This window comes from Trichogramma pretiosum, unplaced genomic scaffold (genome assembly GCF_000599845.2).
Source record: "Trichogramma pretiosum strain Unisexual culture from Peru unplaced genomic scaffold, Tpre_2.0 scaffold158, whole genome shotgun sequence".
Lineage (NCBI taxonomy): Eukaryota > Metazoa > Arthropoda > Insecta > Hymenoptera > Trichogrammatidae > Trichogramma > Trichogramma pretiosum.
The window spans coordinates 190,338-214,525 of record NW_019641601.1 but is presented as its reverse complement, the minus strand read 5'-3'; the positions used below and the strand labels follow the sequence as shown (position 1 = coordinate 214,525).

Here is a 24,188-nt window from a genome sequence, read left to right as displayed (position 1 = left end):
CGCGTGTAACGAGATTAGAAATATAATAACGGCCTCGGCGCGTGGTACACGCTTATCATTCAAAATAAGTCGATCGAAGCAATCGCGATATGCATTTTCCGTTCCCACGGACATTCGTTTTGGTGCTTCTTTACAAGTCGAGTGTATTAATTGTTGACAAAATTTTTAACCTTTTCATTATATTTTTTGGTCTTCTTTGAAAGGAAATGATGAAATCTCGACTGTTTACAAAAAAAGAGTGTCCAATTGGGAAAAGATTCATTTCATAACCGAATCCGTATCCTGATCGTACGCTAGTTCACCACCATTAAACATATATATTTCATGTAACGTAACGAGATAAATTTGTCTTTAGTGTTCTTGAGTACATTTATTGTGTTGATGATGTGCTAAACTTACCTACTGCAAATAAATTGGCTTACTTACAATAATGACCATCTATATATTAACTTACCTCTCCAACGTTTGATCAAGGGATGAAGAAGACGAAGAAATTCACATCGCTCCTCGTTGATATCCCAATTGACATTTTATCGTAGCGTCCAGATTTCCTCCACTTTTTCTCGATTCTCGACTCTTAGACGTGCCTCGTTGTCGGCCATTGTTCTGCAAATTCACACGCGAACGCCGTCACTTTGTAATTCAAAATATATTTGTAATCTATTCATGAAAATCACTCGCTGCACTCGATACTACTTTTCTGGCTACTGCGGAATTGGAAGAAGTCGTAGATCCGACACACTAGTGTCAATGGCATAAGCGGCAATAACAACACTATCGTTACCAAATTCAACGACTTCGACTGTAAGAATCATTCAACAAGTAAGTACGCGCGCACACACGCATGAACAAGCTTCAAAGCATTCAGCAGCGAGAAAGAGAGATACACCACGACATTAGACCACATAGTACTTATCAAGACTGCGTGTCCATTCACAGCTTGCAAAAGACTCTGTCTCCTCGGGTTAACTTCGTACACCTCAAAGAGTGAAAAAAAGAAAATAATGCATATCATTCGGAAACGAGAAAGAGAAAAGGAAAAGGCAAAATTGAACGTATAAAATCGCGTCGCATCCTCGAAGCGAGGATTTTTTTTTCTTATAACAAGCGACTACTCGAACAGCTGCTCGCACGAACAATCAACGGCATAAAGCTATATACGGTTCAAGATTTCTCGTACAAGCCCGCCTAGCTCCGAAACGATCTAACGAAAAAACAATCCGATAAAGTCTGCTGCTTCGTGTAAATCGAGGAACGGGATAATACGAGAAAAAGAAGGAGGCGTTAACGATAAGAAAAAGACTCGAGCGTTCGAGGGTCGATGGGAGATGAGCGAGCCGCCTAAGACACGTGCGGAATCGATAAACATTTATGTGGATGACACTCGAGCAGCTATATATGCGGCGAAATGGAACGATGATCGATTGGTTACGACGAGCCGATCACGATGTTCCATCGAGTTTCGCGGAAAATATGTACAGCGTCAACGATACAACGCAGGCACGACGAGCGTAAACGCAAGAGAGCAGGAGAATCGAGGTGATGGAGGTTTTCATCGAGGCACCTGCTGTACAAGGGCTCTCCCCGTCGCGAATCGAATCGATTAACGTCGTATACAGGCAGTGGTATGAATAATCTCGTAGAAGCTGCTGCAGAAGATCTCAGATGCTCAGCTGTGTCGGACTCGTAACTCTATACACGGAGTCCTTTATATGCAGCTTAAACCGTATAACTATACGCTCGGCCAAACGCCGAGCGAACACGAGGGAGAGAGAGAGAGGAGAGCTTTTGCATATAAGTAGGCGGATCTGGCGCGCGCTGAAATTGAGTATAATACGTACAGCGCGCGGAGAAGACGCTTAGCCCGAGACAGCTTATAGAGAACGACCTCTGGAGATTTGGGAATTCCGGAGCATGTAAGCGCATCTCGGATGCCGCGCCGCTATCTCTTTATACTGCATACGTACAGCTGCGCTGCTCTGCTACCTCTTCGTTCGTGCTATACGTACGAGCGTTTACATGTAAATGTTGCTCTTAAGCGCACACACGGGCAGACACGCCTTGGTGTTATGTGTACATGTAACGTGTATAAACGAACCAATGACTTTTTTTGGGGGGTGTTCTGGCGCTGCTGTTGCTGCATTAGCACTACGGGGAGATCCCGATTTCTCTATTTCGCAGTAATGCTATATACTCAGTCCCGCGTGACGCGGGCACGTTTTGTAATCAAAGTGAGCTGCCGCGCCGCGAACGAGAGACAAACTCCGAAAGGTGTAATGTACTCTTCTCTCTCTCTCCTTCTGTCTGTCTCTCGCTTGCTGCATTACTGCAGACTTTTCCGAGCGGGCCTGTGGGGAGATCTCGATAGAGAGAGAGAGAGAGAAAGGGGTAGAGAGCTCGGGATTCGATTTCATGTATATATATTGTATTAGTTTCTCGCAATTCGCTACTGGGTGTGTGTGCGTGCGTGAAATATACATTGGACCGTTCGAATTTGTTACTGTAATGATTATTTATGTACTCGTAGCTGGCGTTTGATACACGGTGAATCGAACTCCATTGAACTTTTACGATTTGGGATTATAACACCGTTAAGTTGTTGAGGAAAACCCTTTCGAATGAATGCAGATTTAATGTAGAACTGGATTTTAAAACGGATGCAGCCGATACCGAAAATTTCATTCGAGATAATTAGTAATTCGGTGCCGAATATTATTTTCTTGCATGAGCTATGAAAAAAAAAATCACAAAATTTCAACTGCGTACATTGATTTTTATGCAAAAATGAAAATCCTTTTCGTTTAAACTGATTAATCTTTTATCGTTAATAGCCCAAAATAGTCATGAAAATTCAATCGCAATTAAAGCTGGCCTCGACCGCTAGATGGCGAGTACCTTCGTATCTGTAAATCTGCAAGTGACAAAGTTAAAATAATTGTATAAATCGAGTTGATGTATAGAATTGGTTATTCTTTACGCTCTCGAGTGAATTTACATTCCTATGTAATTTCAAAATATAAAAGTTAATTAATTAAAAGTAGAACAATTGTTGCTTAATCAATATATCACACTTTTCATAATCTTACAATAATATTTCCATAATCTTAAAATAATATCGACAAATGTTAATAAATTCGAAAATTAGCCACAGCAAGGCTAAAGCAAACATACAATAACAATTACGGCTAGTGGTAACATGGGCGCCTACACTACCTACAAAAATTTTGAACATGGCTTCAAGTCGTGCTGAGCACGTAAATGTATTACACCATCATAATAAAAACATATATAAAAACTGAAAAAAAAACTAAAACATTGGTTATTCTTGATCCTTTACAATTAATTTTTCTTTACAACGACTTTAAATTTCTCCACTTGGTGGAGAAAAACTTTCTTCACCTTTACATTCTTCCTAAACAGATCGATGGATCATCATTGCCACTCAAGAGCTCGCAGCTCGATAAAACTGGCTGATCTCAAGCTCTGCGGCAAATTGCATCATTATTCGTACACAATAAAAGATTCATATCACGACAAAGACATATCTGCGTACTGACAATGGTAGAAACATACGTCAACGATATATAGGAAATTCAATTACAAACTTAAGCATCAATTGCATTACATTCATGTATGATTTCCATCGAGCAATACACATATAGGTATATCTATACACGATAAAGCTTCGCGACAAAGCATCAGAAGCAGCAGCAGCAGCATCGTATACAGCGTACGTCGAGCTGCTGCTGCTGCTGTGGCTCACTTGTGTGAGTGAGTACAGGCGAACGTATATATACGAGAGCTTGCGGGCGCCCGTATATAAGTGAGAGTGCTCTCTCGGCCGTGTATGCCGCTGTATATACACGTACGAGTTTAACCCACAGAGCGAAGAGTATATATATCCAAACGTTCACAGAGGGAGTCGATCGATGGTGGAGGGGGGAGGGACACACACACACACACACACACATACACTCAGGTTGAGCAGGTTGAGCAGGTGAACGAGGAGGAGGAGGAGGAGGTGAAGCGAAGAAGGCGAACCAGGTGGTAGGGATAGAGAAGCAGGTAGAGGTGCACAGGTGAGCTCAAGGGGCGCATGCGAGCATCGCCGTCGTCGTCGTCGTCGTCGTCGTCCGTAAAAGCAGCAGCAACAGCCCACAGAGTCGAGGACGGTAGAGATAGAGTATAGTAGAGCGCGGCCAGTACAGTGCAGTGCGCCAGTGGAGGCAGGCGCGCGCGTACCTGTACAACACACACACACACACACATCTTCGTCGTTTGTTCTTGTTTTTATCGTTGTTGTTGTTGTTGTTTTTCTAGTTATTGTTGTTGTTGCTGTCTAAGTGATCTGGTGGTAAGTGCGCGCGCGGCCGCTTCGTGACGCGTGGCTGCGAAGTAGTGCGCGGAGCGATGGGGCGCCTCGCATCGTCGTCATCCTCGATGGGGGGCCTCATCCAAGGCTTCGATTACCATCATCGACCATCATCGAGGCCTCGGCGCTTCCTCGGCGCTGGCGGCGGCGGCCGCTCCTGCTTCCTGCTGCTCGTCGCTCTGCTGCTCGTCTTCTCGACGAGCGACGGCGGCTTCGGGGCACTGGCCATCGATCTCGCCAGGCTCTACGGACACGGCAAATTGATATCGCCGCCAGTCAAGCGTACCGGTGAGTGCAAGAGATATATGTCTGTGTGAATCTGTGTTCGATTTCGATTGGAATCACCAGCGGAATTCGTTTTGCGATGAATGAATCTCGAACGCGCGTTCGCCAGGGAACAGCTTTTTCGCGCGCGCGCGCTCGTCTCGTCGCGTCGTTTTGCCTGATTTACGCGCGCAACGACGACGACGACAAATAACTCGACGAATTCGTGCGACTGCATATAGCTGTGCAGTCGATACAATGGTTTTTTTTTATGGTCAAAAGAGACTACATAAAATCAACTACGTACGTACCTTTCGTATATAGCGCACTGTTAACGTACGTATCGCGCTACACGATATATATACACGTCGAGTCCTTTGTTCCTTTCGCCTTCCGCGCGCCCGTCTATATATATGTGTGTCACGCATTAATCGGTGGCAAAGCTTTTATAAAACAATATATACACGATCCGCAGGTGTTTGAAAGCTTTTTTACCATATATACGCAGGTGGCACGTCGTCAGTATAAAACGCGTACCACCGCGTCGTTACGTATAAAATTGAAGTAGGTATAAAAGGGGAAAAATCTGCTGCCAAGACGATTACACCGTACGAAAACCTTCTGCGTTAGTTTTGCCTCGCGCTCGCCAGAGCGTGAAATCGATTTTCCCGAAACTTTTTGAATAAATGTGTATACATACTGGTGGTAGCTGTACATGGTATATCCGTGGCACACTTGCCGCTCTTCGCGCTCTCCAAACTACTACTTTTAATTTCTCCACATGCCAGTCGGCGCGCCAAGGTGCATATCTTCGTGGGTCTATACGTTGTATACACAAGTTGCATTTATAGTGCCGTGAAATCCTGTTTTTTCCATCAAGATGTAGACCTAGCTCGCGGGGCTTAAAATAATAGTTATAGGACAGGCAAGCCCTCGGCATATGTTGCTGCCTTAGCGACTCGTTAAGCGAGATAATATTTGGATAGTAGCTCGTATGTAGTAGCGCCGCTGCATAATATCCCGAACCCGCTAATGTAAAAGCATAACACACTTACATATTTCGAGAAAAAGGGGCAGCTGCTCTACATTATATATATTATGAACCATTCGCACGCGGCGACACGGTTATCTTATTACATCGTGGCCTAATCTCCTTGAGAATGATAAACGAGCCTTAGTACGTATAAGAGAAAGAAAGAGAAAAAAATCGCTATCCCGCAAGCTCGACTTGGAGCGCGCGACGTCGAGTGCACACGCATTATTATACGCGTCGCGCGCCAGATATATATTAACATATTTATAATGCGAGATTCCGTATTATGTATGTAAACGTAGATTAATCGACGCGTTCGCGCAATATTGCACCGGATAAAGGATCATTTCCTCTTTCTCTCTCTATCTGCCTCGCGCCGTGTGCTCGAGTTTGTATCATTATCGTGGGCGCGCGCGAGTAATACACGTATTTATCGAGAGGCAAACGAGCGCGAGTAATCGTGTGTAGATTCGAGAAACGATAAGAAAATGGATCGGTCCGCCCTTTTCTCTGTGTTAAGTGTGTATATTGGTGTGCGTGCGCGTGCCTTTAGTAGTTCTATCGTTGCCGCGATATCGATGCCTCGCCTAGTTGTGCTTTTATACAGCTACTATACCATATCGAACCCGCAAGCTTCGAGCTTTTACTACAAATTGATCATAATCGAGGCCGACGAAGAGAGAGAGAGAGAGAGAGAGATAAAGAAGAAGAAAATAGAAAACGAGGTAAATAAAAGCGCGATACTTTTTCATTACAATACTAGACGGGCTGTTTCGAGAGAAAAAAAGAGCATAAAAAAAGAGGGGAAAGGAAGTATACTGGAAGAAGAACGAGGCACACAGCTGCTGCCGCTGCTAACTCGTAAAGACGCGTACGTATACGGTATCGAAATTTTCCTATCTTATTCTTACTCGCAGCTCTTGGAGTGCAGTAGTGTAGCTTCTTCCTCTCTCTCTTTTATCCGTCTATCACCTCGGTGCGCGCAATTCCCACGAGGTTTTGCGCGCACCCCCCCGAGTGACGCACGGTTATATATACATGATTTAGACAATGCGAAGCGATCGAGTATGTAAAAGTATATATAGAAAAATAAAGCAAAAAGTGCCGAGCATAAATCACACGATGTGTTACACGCATTACACGATATTATGACGTCGGATATATTATATTCGACTTTAATTGCACGATTTTCCCGAAGGCAAGGGTAACACAGGCCAAAAAAAAGGTCGGGGGAAGAAAAATCCGCAGAACGCAGCGATATCGTAGTACGTGCAATAATATGATGTATATTTTAATGCACTTTGATCGATCTCTCCGTGGTGCCGGACGCGACGCGTGTATACGTTATACGTACGTATGTGTGTATATGAATTATATTACCTTGTCCACGAAATCGCGCGCGGCTTTTATATACGTGTATAATGTACAAATATATATGAATTTTTTCAACTGTGAAATTTACACTTTTTCGTGCAATTTGCGTGCGTGCGTACGTTTTTATTATATATACATACCAGCTACTAGTCGCTCTCGGGCGCGAGCAAAGCCCCAAAGGTCATGACTGTGCTGCTGCTGCAGCACCACCTGTACACGTCATGCATACCACGCCGTGTATATATCGCGAGACTCGATCTACCTGCGCTAGAAAAAAAAAAAGAAAGGAAAGGAAAGGAAAAAAAGGAAATCGCGTCACTTCTGCGTTTCGAGTTTCATTACCTACGCACGTAGTATATTATCGCTCGCACACAATTTTTATGAATTTTCAAATTTTCCTCTCGATCGATCGAGCGTATATATATCGCGCGCCGATGCCTCTCGCGCCTATATAATATATCTCGCACGCTTTTGGCATAATCGTCGTCGTCGTTGTGCGCGAGCGAGCGCGAAACTTAATTTATTGTAATCCTATGCCATGCAAATTTGCCGCTTCCCTGCTGCAGTTTGTCACTAGTCCATATATACGATAGACGAGTATTATATAGAAGATATATATCGCAGCCGAAAGTTATTCGATACACACACACACACACGACGACGAGGCGAAACGCGACCTGGCGTATTTTCTCATTTACGCATGCATATATAATCGCAGAGGTAAATTTCACGGATAAACAGAGAGTCCTATATATATAGTGGAAAGGAGAGAGAGAATAAAGCTCCCCCGCGGATAGTTTCAATTGGCGTTTTATATTTATATTATACGAAGGTGGACACGATATCGTGCGCGTATTATAGCTACGATAATAGATACGGTAATATAGCGACACGTCTTTTGTGAAAATACACTCGATATATAATAATAAGTGAGTGCCTATATAACCGCGTATGCTGCGCAGTCGACGCGATATCTCCATCTCTCTCTCTCTCTCTCTCTCTTTCTGCCTTTGGCTAGCGAAGCTCAAGTGCACTGCATATATACAGTACGTACAAACGCACAAGATCAAAGGACTATAAAGATTAACGTTTACAACTGCGCTCGGCTAAAGCGAGTGTGTATGTATATGTGGTACATATGCAAGCTCACTCTCGGATATATCTGGGCTTTTCGTTAACCCGAGTGTAGCAGCAGCAGAAGCTCGGGGCATTATTCGCGCGAGAGTCCGAGAGAGAGAGAGATATTACGATAGTTTTTGATCAACTTCGCGAGTGAAGTGAGAGAGGAAAAGTTTCGAGAAAGCAATTCGTGCTCTTCCTCGCTCGTACATAGGACTTTATATGGAATTTCGCGCGCATACACAAGCAGCAGCGGCAATCTCAGCAGAGCAGATCCGCAGGAAGGAAGGGTAGTGGATGTACGAAAAGAAAAAACTTTTTTTTCGAACCTAGCTTCCAGCTATATTTTTGAAATTTGCTCGCGTTTCGAGAGAGAGAGATACGGAGAGGGACACGGAAAAAGAAGATCCGAGGCAAAGATATTCGAAAAGGAGAGAAAAAGAAAGATGGAGCGAGGAAAAAATGCGATTACGCGAGAGCCGAACTGCGTTGGATGGAAGAACTACTCCCGGCTCGTCGTACATCACACGCGCGAGCGAGAGAGAAAACTCGAGCGCCGGCTTTAATACATTACCAGGTCAAGCGCGTAATTTACATTACGCGCGCTTCGTTACCGTATAAACATATATATCTGTATCTACTATCTATCCCCGTGCTTTTTTTCCATCCCACCACCTCGACTCGGCGGCAAATTTCCCTTTTTCTCGCGTATAGTATCCGGAGTAAGAGGAGAGAAATAATGCGATTTCGATTAAAAAAGAAAAAATTTGCATGTTCGATCATGCATCGAAATTACACACGCGGCGTCGAGTATAGGTATAATAAGCTGCGCACCGCGCGTCGAATTGGATTAATGAGACGGATAAGATAGCGAGGGACTGTTGCATCGGCTCTCGCGTTGAGCTTTTGCCGCCACCCATTCGCCTGCACTCACTGCCGCCTCTGTACTGCTTCTGCGTGTGTATATATAATGCTCTCCAGCCGAGAAGGCGATAAAGCGCACGGGGTAATTATTTATAGTATATATGAAGCGGTGGCAGCTCGGTATAATACATAGATATATTAGCTGCTGCGAGGAGTGGGCCTATATATCTCGCGTGTACGATGACTTCTCGTTATGCTACTCGACGGCGGCAACGGCGGTATATGCACTATGCATAGAACCTGCCACTCCGTGTACTGCATACATACATGTAGGGTAATATACAAGGTGCTATGTAGGTGTGGGCGTAGGTATGCGCGAGCGTCGAGGGTTTCGTGTTGCTTGGCATGACGCGCGCCAACGTGCAGAGAGAGAGAAAGCTCCGAAGGGTAATAAGATACGTATGTACGTACGTACATACACAGGAGCGTCTGCCGTGTATACCGAGCTTCGTGCAAACACGCACCCACACACACATACTCTCTGGCTTTCATTAATTTTTAGCTCGCTCGGCGAATTTATATATACGGTAACGATAATAATATTTTACAATAATTAACAAAGCTCGAGAGAAATAAACATTTCTTTCGTTTGTTCGTTCGTTCGTTTATTTTTATTTATTTTTTTTTCATTCGTATACGGCCTCTCCGTAACTGCTACACCGAATCACGGGACCAATTGATTATATCCCCTCTGCGCTGTAGGAGCCAGCCAGCGCCGAGCGAAATTAAGTTTTAATCTCTCTTTATCTAGCGGAACGCGCGCAATACCGGACTTGGCCAGCTTCCTGTCTATATGTATACTTGCCCTGTGTATTATACAACCCCGCGCGCGCGCGCGAAACTCTATACGCGCAGTCCGAGAGGAAAATAAGAGTTCGAACAAACTGTAGATATATAAAGCTGAGCGCGCGAGGAAATCCGAATCGAATCGAGGAAAAAGCTCCTGCTGGCCGGCTTCTGTATATATATACATGCAACGCTGCATGGGCTTCTCTCTGCGTTGCGCTCGAGCGCGAAACGATGTATCTCGTTATACGCTATATATGTGTATTGCGGTAGAGAGCTTAAAGTTTGTTCCTTTCGCCCTCCTCCTCCTCATCGCCCCGTGACATAAACTGTCCGCATTCGCGCGCGCGGGGGGATGTATAACCTTATGACCTCGCAAAACTTTAACAACGCGTTTCGTGGTAGATATATAGGTAGCAACAGCAGCCGCGGTATAAAACGTCGAGGCAACGACGGCGACTACACCCACACGCACACACGCGTGTTATTACGATCGGCACATTAGTTCACTCGCTCGACGACGATGAAGCGCTTTACAACCCGAATTGGATGATCGTTCCATTGTAAACGGCGAATAATTAATTGGACCTTTTGATCTCTCGTTTCGATGCACACGCATAGTTTATGATTTAGTGCTTATTCGAGTTCGAGTGTAACATATGTATACGCCAGTGATTTGGGGGAAAAAGAGTCTTTGACTGTGAGCGATGCGTCGTATCGTTTAATGGGTCGTTCATTGGAAAGGATGTATCTGCGGTGCGACCTAACAACAACAATTAGCGTCGACGTATAGGTAGGCTGTAGATAAACTTTATCGAGCTGTTAGAAACTGAAGTACACAAAGAAGTCGAAGGTACACAACGTTGGAAAAAGACTCGAATTTAACGAAGATTTATGGGAAAATCAAATATTGCAATTAATATGTCAAAAAAATTACTTAAACCAGATAATTGCAACATCAATTGCAAATACGTGCGACTTATACAATTATTTTCACTTTACCACTTGCAGAATTACATAAACAGATACCTCGCCATCTAGTGATGGAAGCTGGAATTAATTAAGTATAAGCACGTTTAATTGGATGAATTATTCATTTTTCATTTTATTGAGCAAATCAATACCGTTGTTACTGATACATGCGGCGTATTCAGATTCGTATCTAAGTACAAAGTACAAGTAAAAATAATAATATTATCAGATTAAATTGAAGTGCTACATTTCACATTCAGAAAAGTAAGAATAGTGGAGGAATTTTTTTTAAATATACTTTCGTGTAAAAGTATTCAAAATCATGTGATCCGAATCAACTTTAACGAATTTCACATCATATTCAATGTTAAGACTCGTGTTTAATGATTCTTACATTAATTTTTATGTAAACGTAAATATTTCTAAAACCGCAGTTTTCTGCAACTTTCGTAATTATATAACTAACGGTATTAATTACAACTATTTACTGTCCTGAAACTTTCCGAAAGTCGTGCGCGCGCTTTGCATAAGACGCGCAGCCAAGTTTGCATCGTATAATGCATCCGATAAAACTCCCAACGCAAGAAAGCGGCCTGCCGAGGACAATATGGAAATCAATTTGAACGTGTAATTCGTATCGTTGGGTCGTATTATTATACATATATGGAGAAAAGCAACGTAACTTTTGCCTATTTACCCAACTTCCGTAAGCCGTGCTGCTGCTGCTGCTGCTGCTTCTGGCCGAGCTTTTGGCCAATTAACGCGTGGTACGCGCGCGCTCATTGTTGGTCGCCGCAGCCGTCACGCGCTCGCGGCCGCGCGTTTTAATGAGAATAAAGCTCGTTTTTGGCGTGCGCGTTATAACTTCAGCTTCACAACACGAATAAACTAGACCAGGAGAAAAAAAAAGCAACGGAAGATAAATAAAATAAAACATCCCCCCCATTGTTGTTTTATGGAAATTCGTCAAAAGTTAAGCTCTCTGCTCGCGAGATATAAAAGCTGACGCCCGAGACGTGTTTCAGTCAAAGATTAAGCACCGGCAGCAGTAACAGCTCTCTGCGACAGAAGCAGCGAGTTTTCCCGAGCCTCGTTAAAATCTTACTGGCTTGACTACGACGACGCCGCGAGGCGTGTCTAGTCTGCGATGATGATTTACGCTTGTAAAACCATGGGTAAAGGATAGATATAATCCCTGCGCGCGGAGCGGATGGATGCTTTAAACCCTTTGCCGTATAGCTCGCTTCGAACGATCGCTAATGTAGGGGGACGGTGGGAGAACTTGCAAAGGCAGCGACGCGGCTCATGAATATGCAACGCGTGTGCCGTATATACAGCTTAATATTTACAAATTGTAAGCCGGTCGCGTTTTGCACACAGATGCTGCTGTTTGTGCAAGTGCAAGTGCACTATGTAACGCGCTGTATAGAGTGTCAAAGAATGTTCCGGGAGTGTCTACGTATAAAAGTATACCCTTTTCTTTTATTTTTGTTACTTATTCATATCTCGTAGCTTGAGAAAGCTCAAAATCCTCGCAACTAGAATTTTACCCGCGGTTGCTTCGACGAGTGTAGACTGCAGCGATATTTTTATTCGCAAAAATTAAGGGTTCCAATAAATTTGACAGATCAGAATATAGGTATATAAGAGACAAATATTGATTGCATCGTTAAAATTTAATCATCATTCGATATTTTGGAAGTTACTTTGTATTGCTTCTCTTAAAGACTTAGCTATTAAGCGATATTATCTTTTTGCTAATAAGCCAAGTTTTTAGGAGAGGCAATAAAAATTGAGTTGTAAGTTTCAAGTGACGATAACTTTGAGCAATGAATACAATTTTAGTGGAACAAAGATAAATAACTAATCACAAATTTAAAAAGAATTAATTTATGGCCTCATTAAAATATGTTTAATTATCATTTTATGTAATTCTTCGAGTCATTCATATAGGTTTTATTTATTTTATTTGCTATAAATAATAATTTCATTCGATTGATATGAGTCAAAATACTATTCAGTGGCGTTTTATGGAGCATGGTAATCACACTATGGCGTGGAAGCGGAAAATTAGGAATGAATATTATTTTATTATATATGTACATCAGGGTTGCGTGAACTCGATGTTGTCTGATTGCGTTTATTTGGAAGTATTTAGTTTTAGTCGGTCAAAAAATTGCTCGAAGGAATTCTCGCCAAGTTAGAATTTTGAATTATTTCAAATATTGCAAGAACAATGTATACATAGACAAATCGATAAATTAATTGTAAACATATACGATTTTCACATAGTCTCTCGACAACACTGAATATTTGTATAGTGAAAATAAATTAGTTTGAATGTTATCTTTCTCGATCAAATAAGCCCCAGTAAATTTTACTCGTTGAATTTACGTTACATTTAATAGCTTAAGGCCCCAACATGGATCAAAGTGAGAGAAAATCGACAAAAGTTGTCTTAATAGATGATTTAAGTGAAGAAAATATTGTTGTTTCAGACGACAAAAAATACATTTGTGACATGTGCGAAAAGAAATTTGAGTTCCGAAGCCATTTGAGTAGACACCAAATATCAGTTCATAAAGGTCGCAAAGATTTTAAATGTGACAGGTGCGAGAAAAAATTTGGGAAAAAATCAAGCTTGTCTACGCATCAACAATTAGCACACAAAGATCACGAAGATTACTCATGCAGGAAGTGCGAGAGGAAATTTGAAAATAAATCAAGTTTATTCAAGCACAACAAAATATTCCATGAAGTTTTCAGAGATTATTTATGTGAAAAGTGCACGAAAAGATTTGGAAATAAGCAGAATTTGCTCCTGCACATAAAGACAGTACACAAAGATTGCAACGATTTTGCCTGCGACAAGTGCGGACAGAAGTTTAAAAAAAAATCTAGTTTGCAAAGGCACATGACGACAGTCCATGAGGGTCGCAAAGATTATGCATGTGATAAGTGCGTGAAGAAATTTACAAGAAAATTGAGTTTTCTCTTACACCAAAGAACAATACACGAGGGTCTTAAAAATATCCCCTTGAAAGTCTTCAAAGATTATTTATGCGACAAGTGCGAGAAGAGATTCGGACAAAAACGGGATTTAATCAGGCACCATAGGATAGTCCATGAAAGTCGCAAAGATTATGCATGTGACAAGTGCGAAAAGAAATTCGGGCATAAACGATCTTTGCTGTTCCACCAAAAGATATTCCACGAAGGTCGCAAAGATTATGCATGTGACAAGTGCGAGAAGACATTTGGTGAACCAAGCACTTTGACGAGGCACCAAAAAACTATTCATGAAGGTCGCAAAGATCATGTATGTGACGAATGCGAGAAAAAATTTGTAAAAATGTCAGATTTGTTGACGCATCAAAAGGCAGTTCATGAGGGTCGCAAAGATTTCGCATGCGACAGATGTGATAAGACATTTGGACACGTATTGAATTTACTCCGCCACCAAAAAACAGTCCATGAGGGTCGTAAAGATTTTGCATGCGATGACTGCAATAAGACATTTGGACTAAAACAACATTTGCTGGACCACCAAAGGATAGTCCATGAAGGTCGGAAAGATTACGTATGCGACAAATGCAAGAAACAGTTTGGACGAAAAATAGATATGCTTTACCACCAAAAAACAGTACATGAATTTCGCAAAGATTTTGAATGCGATAAGTGCGAAAAGAAATTTGGTCACAAATCGTCCTTGTACTCACACCAGAGAATGATCCACGAAGGTCAAAAAGATTTTGCATGCAATAAATGCAAAAAAAAATTTGAATGGAAGTCGAATTTGCTTTTGCACCGAAAGACGGTGCACGAAGGTTGCAAAGATTATGCATGTGACAAGTGCGAGAAGAGATTTGGACACAATTCGCATTTGCTGAACCACAAAAGGATAGTACATGAGGGTCGCAAAGACCACGCATGTGACAAATGCCAAAAGAAGTTCGGATATAAATCGCATTTGTTGCACCACCAACGGATAATACATGAGGGTCGTAAAGATTAAGCGTGTGATGATTGCGAGAAAAAATTTGGACTTGAATCGGATTTAATCAGGCATCAAAATACAGTTCACGAAGGTCGCAAAGATTTCGCATGTGACAAGTGCAAACAGAAATTTGGACATAAAGCAAGTTTACTCAAACATCAAAAGACAATCCACGAAGGTTGCAAAAATTTCGCATGTGACAAGTGAGTGAAGAAATTGGCAAAACAATGGATTATGATTCGACACCAAAAGACAGTCCATCATAATATGCATGCCACAATTTCAAGGAGAAATGATTATCGATAATTGTAAATTTTTATAATAAGAGTTGTATATGTTTATTGAAGACTTTAATGTAAATTGATCCATAGTGATTCTAGCTTACCTGAACCTGGGGCTTTTGACAATCATTACACCTTCATACATGTCGTTGTGATGTTTCATTTCATCAACTACTACTCTCTGTTCGTTTTATAGCCACTTTGTATCTGCATGTATTCGTCCAAAGATGAGTCCAGAATTTTTTTTACGTCTTGTTTGAAACTGTAAATGGATGAGTGTTTAGTTGACTCCTTGATTTTTGATAAATCTCACGTAATAATATGTAAGCCTGAATTAATCAAATATGCACGAGTGAAAGATTTGATGAAATTGCTAAAATACTGATACTTTCTCCCAAAAGAGACGTGATCGGTAATAACAAAAAGCTTTTACCGAACAAAACTCAAGTAAAAACAATTCAATAATTTATAATTAAAACCAAAAAATGTTTTTTACATTTTCTTCAAAATTAGTAAATGATCTCATAACTTGTTTTTTCCTTTTGTTAATACTTTTATCAATCCAAAAACTCATTTTTCAAATGGCGTGAGTGACGAACCCGCGAAAAAAAAATAAAGATCTTTTTAAGATCTTTTTAAGAACGTCTCAATTATGAGCCTCAGTGAGATGCTTTGAGATGTTTTTAAGACGCTCAACAATTGATTTTTACTGAGACGTTTCCGAGATCTTATTAAGATGTTTTTTTCTCGCCGAAAAAGATAATTTCCGGTTTTTTTGTCAAGTTTAAGTCTTTTTCGACGAGAAAAATAGTTATTTATGTAACAAGTGCCCAAAAGGCGTTTTTGGGCACGAGTGTGCGGAAAAAGACACGAGTGCCGGCCATGCCGGCACGAGTGGGTGTTTTTTCCGCACACTGTGCGCAAAAAGCTGGGCACGTGTTGCATACAAAATTTTATGCAATAGTAGACGAAAAGTACTTTCATTTAAATGAGACGTTTTACCGCACACCCGTGTCCAAAATGAGACATTTTACCGCACACGAGTGTCCAAAAACGCTTTTTGCGCACTAAAAAATGTGCGAAAAAAGACGTTTTTCGTCATACTATTGCATAAAACATCTTTATAAGATCTCGGAAACGTCTCAGTAAAAATCAGTTGTTGAGCGTCTTAAAAACATCTCAAAGCATCTCACTGAGGCTCATAATTGAGACGTTTTTAAAAAGATCTCTTTAAGATCTTTTTTATTTTTTCGCGGGAAGGAAAATTTGCGTAGGGCGGTTGCCTTTTCTAATATGCTACTGAATAAATTATGCTTTTAAACGACAAAACAATTTTCACAATTTTTATATTTTATATAAGATGAGGTTGGGTGAGGAAAAATATAATAAAAATAAAAAATATGGCATGTTTTTTTTTGGGGCTGGAATTACAGCACCCATTTTGAAAAATAACTTTTCCATGGAAAATTTTCAACGCGCAAACGTGAGATTTGGCAGTTTGATAAAACTTTTTACGCGCAAACGAATGATATTAATTTTAAAGGTGGAAAAGCACTTTTTCAAAAACTGGGTGCTAACTTTATGAACCTCGTTCTTGGAGGATCGGGGGAAAAAAAACCGAATGGTAAAATTAAAAATACAAAAAAAATTAACGCCAGACTAGTATTTTATTTTATACTATTAATTGGTTCAGGGCTAATACTATTTACATTTTAACTAATTACATTTTTTCGCATGCTCTTGCTTATTTCATAAATTTGAACAATCTCAATTTCTCTACAATGTATATATTTTTTTAATATAAAATAGACGAACACATTTTGGTTTATTTACAGAGTTTATGTTACAATAAATACATTAGCTGTACAATTAACTTATGGCTAGCCGAGATAAATTAAAAATAACTAAACGTAGACACAGACACATTCAAAAATACCCCAAACAGCTCATCGTTGTCACGACCTTATCCTGTCAGCCGTCACGGCGATATTACACAAATCCTTATTCGATAGCCCCACCAATATCATCTCGCAGATCTCCACCGGCAATCTGTAATGTATCAGCTCCAAGAACGGATAGAGCGCCCATTTGCGCAAAAATCCTCGCGCCATTATCTCGCAGAGATGCGCGGCGCAGGCCTTCCGGTATCTGCGCTTGGAGATGTTGCGCAGCTTGTACGCGCACGCGTAGTTGAAGTAGTGCGAGTACGAGAGTCGTTTCTCGGCCTCTTGCGGCTCGTGCAGCTGCAACAGGTCGTGCAGCGACAGTCCCCGGCGCAGCCTGGACCTTTTCGCCTGCACGACGAACGTCGCGTTCTCGTCGTACCAGCGACTGCTCAGATCCACCGAATCGTCGAACAGGTGGTACTTGGCGAAGAACTTCATGACCGTGTTGGCGTCGCTCTGGCGCAGCTCGTAGCCTCGCTTGACCAGCAAGTCGAGCGTCGTGAGGGTGGACGAGGCCAGACTCAGCCTGAAGTGCATCTCGTCGATTCGCGGCCACAGCTTCTCGCCGAAGTCTGCGCCCGGGAAGACGAATCTCGCGACATCGGCGCCTCGCTTCAGCAGCTGAGTCACGACTCTCGGCGTGAGCCCGGCCACGGCCCACTGCAGCGGCGTCCTGCCCAGTTTGTCCACGGCGTCGATCGGCACCCTGTGACGCCGGTCGTCGCAGACGCCGAAGAACTCGTCCACCAGGTCCTCGTCCACGTCCCCCATGCACATGAGGTGCAGCGGCGTCGAGCCGTCCTCGTTGGCCTGATTCGGCGCCGAGCCACGGATCAGCAGCAGCTTCACCAGGTCGCTCGGCGCGCCGTGCAGCAGGGCCAGGTGCAGCGGCGTGTTGCCCAGCTTGTCCTGGGCGTCGACCTGCACCACCCAGCGCCTCTCGTCGCACACCTCGTAGAACATCCTCGCCAGGAAGTCGGCGTCCAGGGCTCTCTTGCAGAGGACGTGAAGAGGCGTCTGTCCCTCGGCGTTGGCCAGATTCGGATCGGCGTAGCTTCTCAGCAGCCTCTCGACCAGGGTGGCCGTGCCACCGCGCGTGGTTCGCAGCGCCAAGTGCAGCGGCGTGTTGCCGAGTTTGTCCTGGGCATTGATCCGCAACGAGTGACGCTTGGCCTCGCACATCTCGAGGAACAACCTCGGTAGCTCGTAGCTGTTGTTTGAACAGGCTACGTGCAGCGGAGTCTCTCCTTCCTCATTGGCCAAGTTCGGATCCGCCCCTTTTCTGAGTAAAACTTCGACCGCCTTCGTGATGCCGTTGCGCAGCGCCAGATGCAGCGGCGTGTCGCCCAGCTTGTCCTGAGTATTGATACGCACCGAGCGACGTTTGGCCTCACAGAGCTGGAAAAACGACTTCGCTAAGTCGACGTACTCACCTCTCTGGCAAATGATGTGCAGCGGGCTCAGTCCCCTGGCGTCGCCCAGATTCGGATCGGCGCCCTCCTGCAGCAGCATCTGCACCAGGTCCTTGCGTCCGAGCGACAGAGCGATCTGCAGCGGCGTCCTGTCCAGCTTGTCCCGGGCGTCGACTCGCAGCGGTCGATACCTGCGGTGACTCTGCTCGAACAACGTCTTCGCCAGGCCGATCTCGTGGTTCTGGTTGCAGAGCAGGTGCAGAGGTGTCAGTTCCTCTTTGCCGCTGGCCGCGTTCGGATCGGCGCCGGCCCTCAGCAGTGCCTCGAACATCTCCGCGCGACCTTGCCTCAGAGCCGAATGCAGCAACGGATCGCGCGTCACCGGGTCGAGGCTGTTTGGATCTTGGCCGGCCTTGAGAAAACCCCGTACGACGTCGACGAGTCCGTATTTCCAAGCGACGTGGAAATGCGTCAAACCCAGGTGGTCGGTGTAATTCACGCCGTAGTTATCGTATATCTTGAATAGCAGGCGAACGAGGTTTTCCCAGTTACGGGAGTTGCATCGGGCAGCGAGATGAATCGGCGTGTTGCGATGCAGCAGTGGCTTGCAGTTTTGATATAGATACACGGGCTCGTCTTTGTAGTTGCAGCGGACTATGAATTCAATGAAGAGGTATCCTAGATTATTGTTCTGGCCTCGATTCTTGAAAGCGATGATATCCGAGAGAAGACGCTCGATCTCTTCCTTACGAAAAATATTGCGGAGGTTAGGGAGTTCGTCCTTCCATTCGTTAATCAGAAGGTCCAGTCGACCTATGAATTCGTAACGCTCTCCTTCGATACCCCACTTGACCTGTCTGTACAAGTTTTTCAATCGTTCCAAGTTCGAGCGTTTGTGCAGATAATCTGTGATATCGAAATAATTACAGCCCTCGACGTCACCGCGAAAATGTTTGCCGTAATCTTTTTTCTTTTTCTTATTCGACTTGCAAATTTTACCTATGTTGGCTATTGCAGCGGATCTAGCCTGATACACCATTATGCACTCACGCAAAAATTCACAATCGAAAAATATTTTTTCACGAAAATCACTCGAACTAAACTCGCAACGTCGGCACGTGTATACCGGCTATAAATACACTACGAATTATTGAGCGCAGAGAGCACGTGGTGAAATTCCGCACTTTATAACAATATATAGCTCTCGACCTATCGATTGAACTTACACTTTATTTTCTTTGTCGAGTTAAAATTCGCCGTCTGATATACGTATACCTTGACAAGGATAAAAACTGGACGCAAGAACGAGCACTAACTTGCACCACTGGGCCACTACGCTGAGAGCTGAACAGCTTACAAAGATATATAAGATTCAATGAAAACGTTGCACGATGTTACAGAGTAGCACATGGCACGGCGACTTTCACCTAATTTCGATCGGGCGCGACTAGTAAAGTAGTTGTGTAGTGTTGTAAAGCAACGCAATGACTGGGCCTGTTGCTGGTTGCAGCTGGTCTACGTTATGAGTTGCCAACTTTCAAATTAGTCGGAAGGTTGGCTACACTACTCACGTCAGTAACTCGGACTACTGACTGAGCGAGAGGGTAATACCGATAATATATGGGCTATTCCACAACAGGTGTTGCAAGCCCAAAAAATGAAGTTGAAAGTAACCATTTACTCTTCAAGAACACAATGAAAAATGAAAATCCTGAAGGGCACAGCCCCCTAGGTCCAACCCTTATGGATCTACAGGGGCTCAAAGTTGGATTTTCATGGTATGAGGATATTCTGCTTCTTACTCTGCTTTTCTGGGTGGACATAAGAAAAAATTTTTAAACCATGTTTTTTCATGTGAAATTTGATGTAAAATTCAAATCTGTACTCAGATGAGACATTAATAACCTCAAAACCCCTTGAAATAGAAAGTATGGTGTAATAGGACATAAATGTCAAAAAAAAAAATATGTTCGTATACCTCAAATCAGCCCATATTGTAATATGTTCATCGATACACCAAAATACAACTTCTGATAAAGTTTGGTAACTGAGTCTCCATTACAGATCATTATGTAGCTAGCGAAGAGGCAAAAAACATGGAAAATGAGGAAAAAACCATGTTTTTTGGCCTTTCAATATATATATAGCTTAATTGAGTTGTTGCCAATAGAAAGTAAGCGACCCACCTACGGGACACTGCTTTTGGGGCATACTTTGATTTTATAAGCGTATCGCATCAAAATAAAACTGGTTTAACACTTTGTATTTTAAATTTGCATGACTTAATATTTAAAATACATCGAAATATTATTTCACAAGCTTTATTGCAAAACAGTCGTATTTTTCATTGCCCTTGGGCCATTTTGGTAAGTGTGAATCAAATGTACTCAGAATAGGGCCACTGTTCTAAATTTGGAACACGAAATGGTCTATAGTGCGTTTTTCACTGTACTGCTTTGCTGATGGCATAACAAATTTTTAGTCTTAGAGGTCCTTCCCACCAAGCACTTTGATTTTCATTTCAATAACATTTAAAAATTCATTTTTTTTCATAATCGTCTGAAGCTCAACCCAAAGGAATATGAGAAATTTGAAAGTTTTCCTCTAAAAATTGTAAAACTTTTTTGTTCCATCAACTATTCCTCTAAACTCAATCATTCATGAGATAAGAAATAGTTTAACTCAAATTTATTAATTCAGCTACCGTTTTGATGAAAAATTTTTTTAACTAGAATAATTATGGTTTCGTAAAGTAGTAAAACCTTAAAAAAAATGATTGGTGTCAATTTTAACCTCATAAAAATATTGTAAAGGGTTTAAAAATCAGAATAAAAAAATTAAACCGCGAAAGCGCTTTATGTAATTATGACGATCGTAGCGGGCGACTTTCACTATATTTATAGAATTATTATTTTGAATACGAAATGACATTCGGAAATGGAGGTGCTCCGAGGGACAGGTCTGAATAATTGAATAAAAATTTGCACACAAGTTTTAAGGTATAAAAAATTTATTTCTACTCAGCGGTCATTAAAAATAAACATTGATTATAATATTGGAAATATTTTAACTTCAAATGATTATTTATTTGAATTATTATTATTTAATTGAGTAATATTGCTTTGATTATTTATTTGAATAACAATCATATATGAAATCTATAACACTTAATAACACTAGTCTTAAAAAAAAAAAGACAAAAAAAATGTGCTCATTGTCATCACTAATTTTGGCCAGTCGCCGCCTTACAAATATTATATAAATCTTCGTTCGGCAGATTCGCGATGATCATGTCGCAGCAGAGAATTGGCAGCCTCAAGTGAATCAGCTCACAGAAAGGTTCTAATGCCCAGCTCAAGAAAAATCTTCTCGACAGTTTCTCGGCCAGATGCGCAGTGAAAGCCTCGTAATAACTTTCGTGCTGCGGTTTAAAAAATTTTTCCGAGTTCTTGAAGCAATCTTTGAATGTGAACTGTCTCTCCGCCTCTCTGGGTTGCAACTTGATAAAGTCGTACAGCGACAAGCCTTGAATTATCTCTATATTTTTCGCCTCGATCTCGAACTCCTCGTCGTCGCGCAAACGTTGAACGAGACTCGTCGATTTCTCGAATACTTTGTGCTCGGAAAATGATTCCATGATCGTCAGGGCGTCGCTTAGCTCCAATTCGTATCCTGCGTTCTCGAGACTTTCGACGATGGCCATAAGACCGGCCGCTCGTCTCAATTTAAAATTAGCATTAGATGCCGTTTCGTTAGAGCAAATTTTAGGGGGACAAGCGAAGCTGTGAGGACCAGCCAGCATTAACAATTCATAAGCAGCCTTGCGCGATAACATTCGGTTGCTAAAGCAAATTTTAGAGGGAAAAACGAAGCTAGACAAATCGGCCCCGCGCTTCAAGAGTACCTCAACCACACCCGGCACTACCTTCGACACGGCCCATTGCAGCGGCGTCAATCCCGCGTCGTTCTTCGCCTCCATCTGCACGTGCTGCCGCTGTTCGTCGTTGATCTCGAAAAATCTGATCGCCAAGTCTTCGCTGTCGCCTTTGCTCTCGCAGATGTAATGCAGAGGCGTCGATCCCTTCGTATCTGCTAAATTTGGATTCGCTCCGTGCGTCAGCAGCGATTCGACCGCGCTCTTCGTGCCGTACTTCAACAAAGCCCAATGCAGCGGCGTCCGGCCCAGCTTGTCCCGTGCGTCCAAGTTCAGCGGCCTTTGGTGCTGCCTACAGATATCGATCAAGCGCGAGGCCCAGTGATCGGATTCGAAGCCTTTAGCACAGATCGCGTGCAGAGGCGCGCGGCCCTCGCTGTCCGGCAGATTCGGATCGGCGCCGCACAGCAGCAGCCGCTCGAATAACGCGCACGGCCGACTGCCCTCCCTGATGACCAGGTGCAACGGCGGATCGACGAATTTGCGAGGAAGGCAGTCGGGATGCTGGCCCGCATCGAGAAACTGGCCAATGAGTCTCCGACATTTAAGCTGGCAGGCCACGTGAAAGTGCGTACAGCCGAAGAAGTCGCGGTAGTTCGCGTCGAACCTATCGAAGATCCTGAAGAGTTGTCGCGCCAGGCCCCGCCAGTTCTCGGACTTGCGCCGGACCACGTGGTGCAACGCAGTGGTGCGTTGCAGAACCAGATTGCCGTTCTCGTCGAGCTCGGGCTGGTCTTTGTAGCCGCTACGGGCCACGAATACGATGAATCGTTCGCCGATTTCCTGCTCGATGCCCTGCAGGTATACGGAGTCCGTGAGAAGGCGATCTATCTCGTCTCCCCGAAAAGTCTCTCGAAGATACGGAAGCGGGCCCCTCCACTCGTCGATTATCGAATCGAGTTCAACGAGAAGTCTAACGCGATGTCTGTAGCTATCCCAATCGACTCCTCTTCGTAAGCTCTTCAAAGTTTTTTCTTGTGTTTTTGAAAAGTTTGGATTCATTTTCGTCGATCAGTATCTTTTCGCGCACTCACGACACAATTAAACGCAACTGCTTATGATTTGAGTATAATTAATGATTTATTTCACTGTAACTTCTAGAAAAACTACTCGTGGATGTGATCTTTAGCTCTTTATGCTGCGGCGTCGTAGCCTTTACTGACTGTACATGTGCTAGACAGTCGAGCACATGCGTTCCAAGCTACAAGAGAAGCCTCTAACTTTCTATTCTGTAGTGTTGCGCAAGCGCAGATGAAACTCGGTAACACTTAAAAAGTCTAATGATGCAGCCGTATAGCCGAAAAACTAGAATGTTTGAAAACTCTACAGAGAGAAGGCTAAGCCGTGCGCTCGATCCAGTGGTCGGACGCTAACTGGGCTCTCGCCGCTCGGCCGGCGGGCCCGCTGATGCAGCGGCCCGCCGGCGAGAGGGGGTTCGCGACGCGCGCACCTACCGCGGCAGAGGCGAAGTAATAGGCTGTTTTCACAGTCGTGAGTGACGGTCAAAAATCGACCAGCTGATTTGACTGGAGGCCAAAAAAACCTACCGCCCGTATACTTTACATGTTAAAGTTGGTTGGTAAAAGTACTTATAATTAGTTTAACGCTCAGTAAAAAAATAAACAAAAAATAACTGGAGAAAGCGGAAATCCTTGTGTATCGAAATATCGAAGCGGTTTTTAGTTAAAGTCTTTAGATTGTAAATAAAAAAATATTGAAATTTCGGCTTTTTTGTCTGTGATATTGTCAATAAACTCTAATAAAATAGTTATTA

The 24,188-nt window shown here is 43.0% G+C and overlaps 1 protein-coding gene across 1 annotated transcript in view; it reads left to right on the top strand.

Moving 5' to 3' along the window:
- The first annotated feature begins 4,199 nt into the window (after nucleotides 1-4,199).
- LOC106651631 (IDLSRF-like peptide) overlaps nucleotides 4,200-24,188 on the top strand; it is an 87,973-nt gene continuing 67,984 nt past the window's right edge. Inside the window, exon 1 of the mRNA XM_014370232.2 lies at nucleotides 4,200-4,660. Within this exon, the coding sequence (XP_014225718.1) occupies nucleotides 4,411-4,660 (250 nt within the window). The 5' untranslated portion in view covers nucleotides 4,200-4,410. The remainder of the gene's footprint in view (nucleotides 4,661-24,188) is intronic.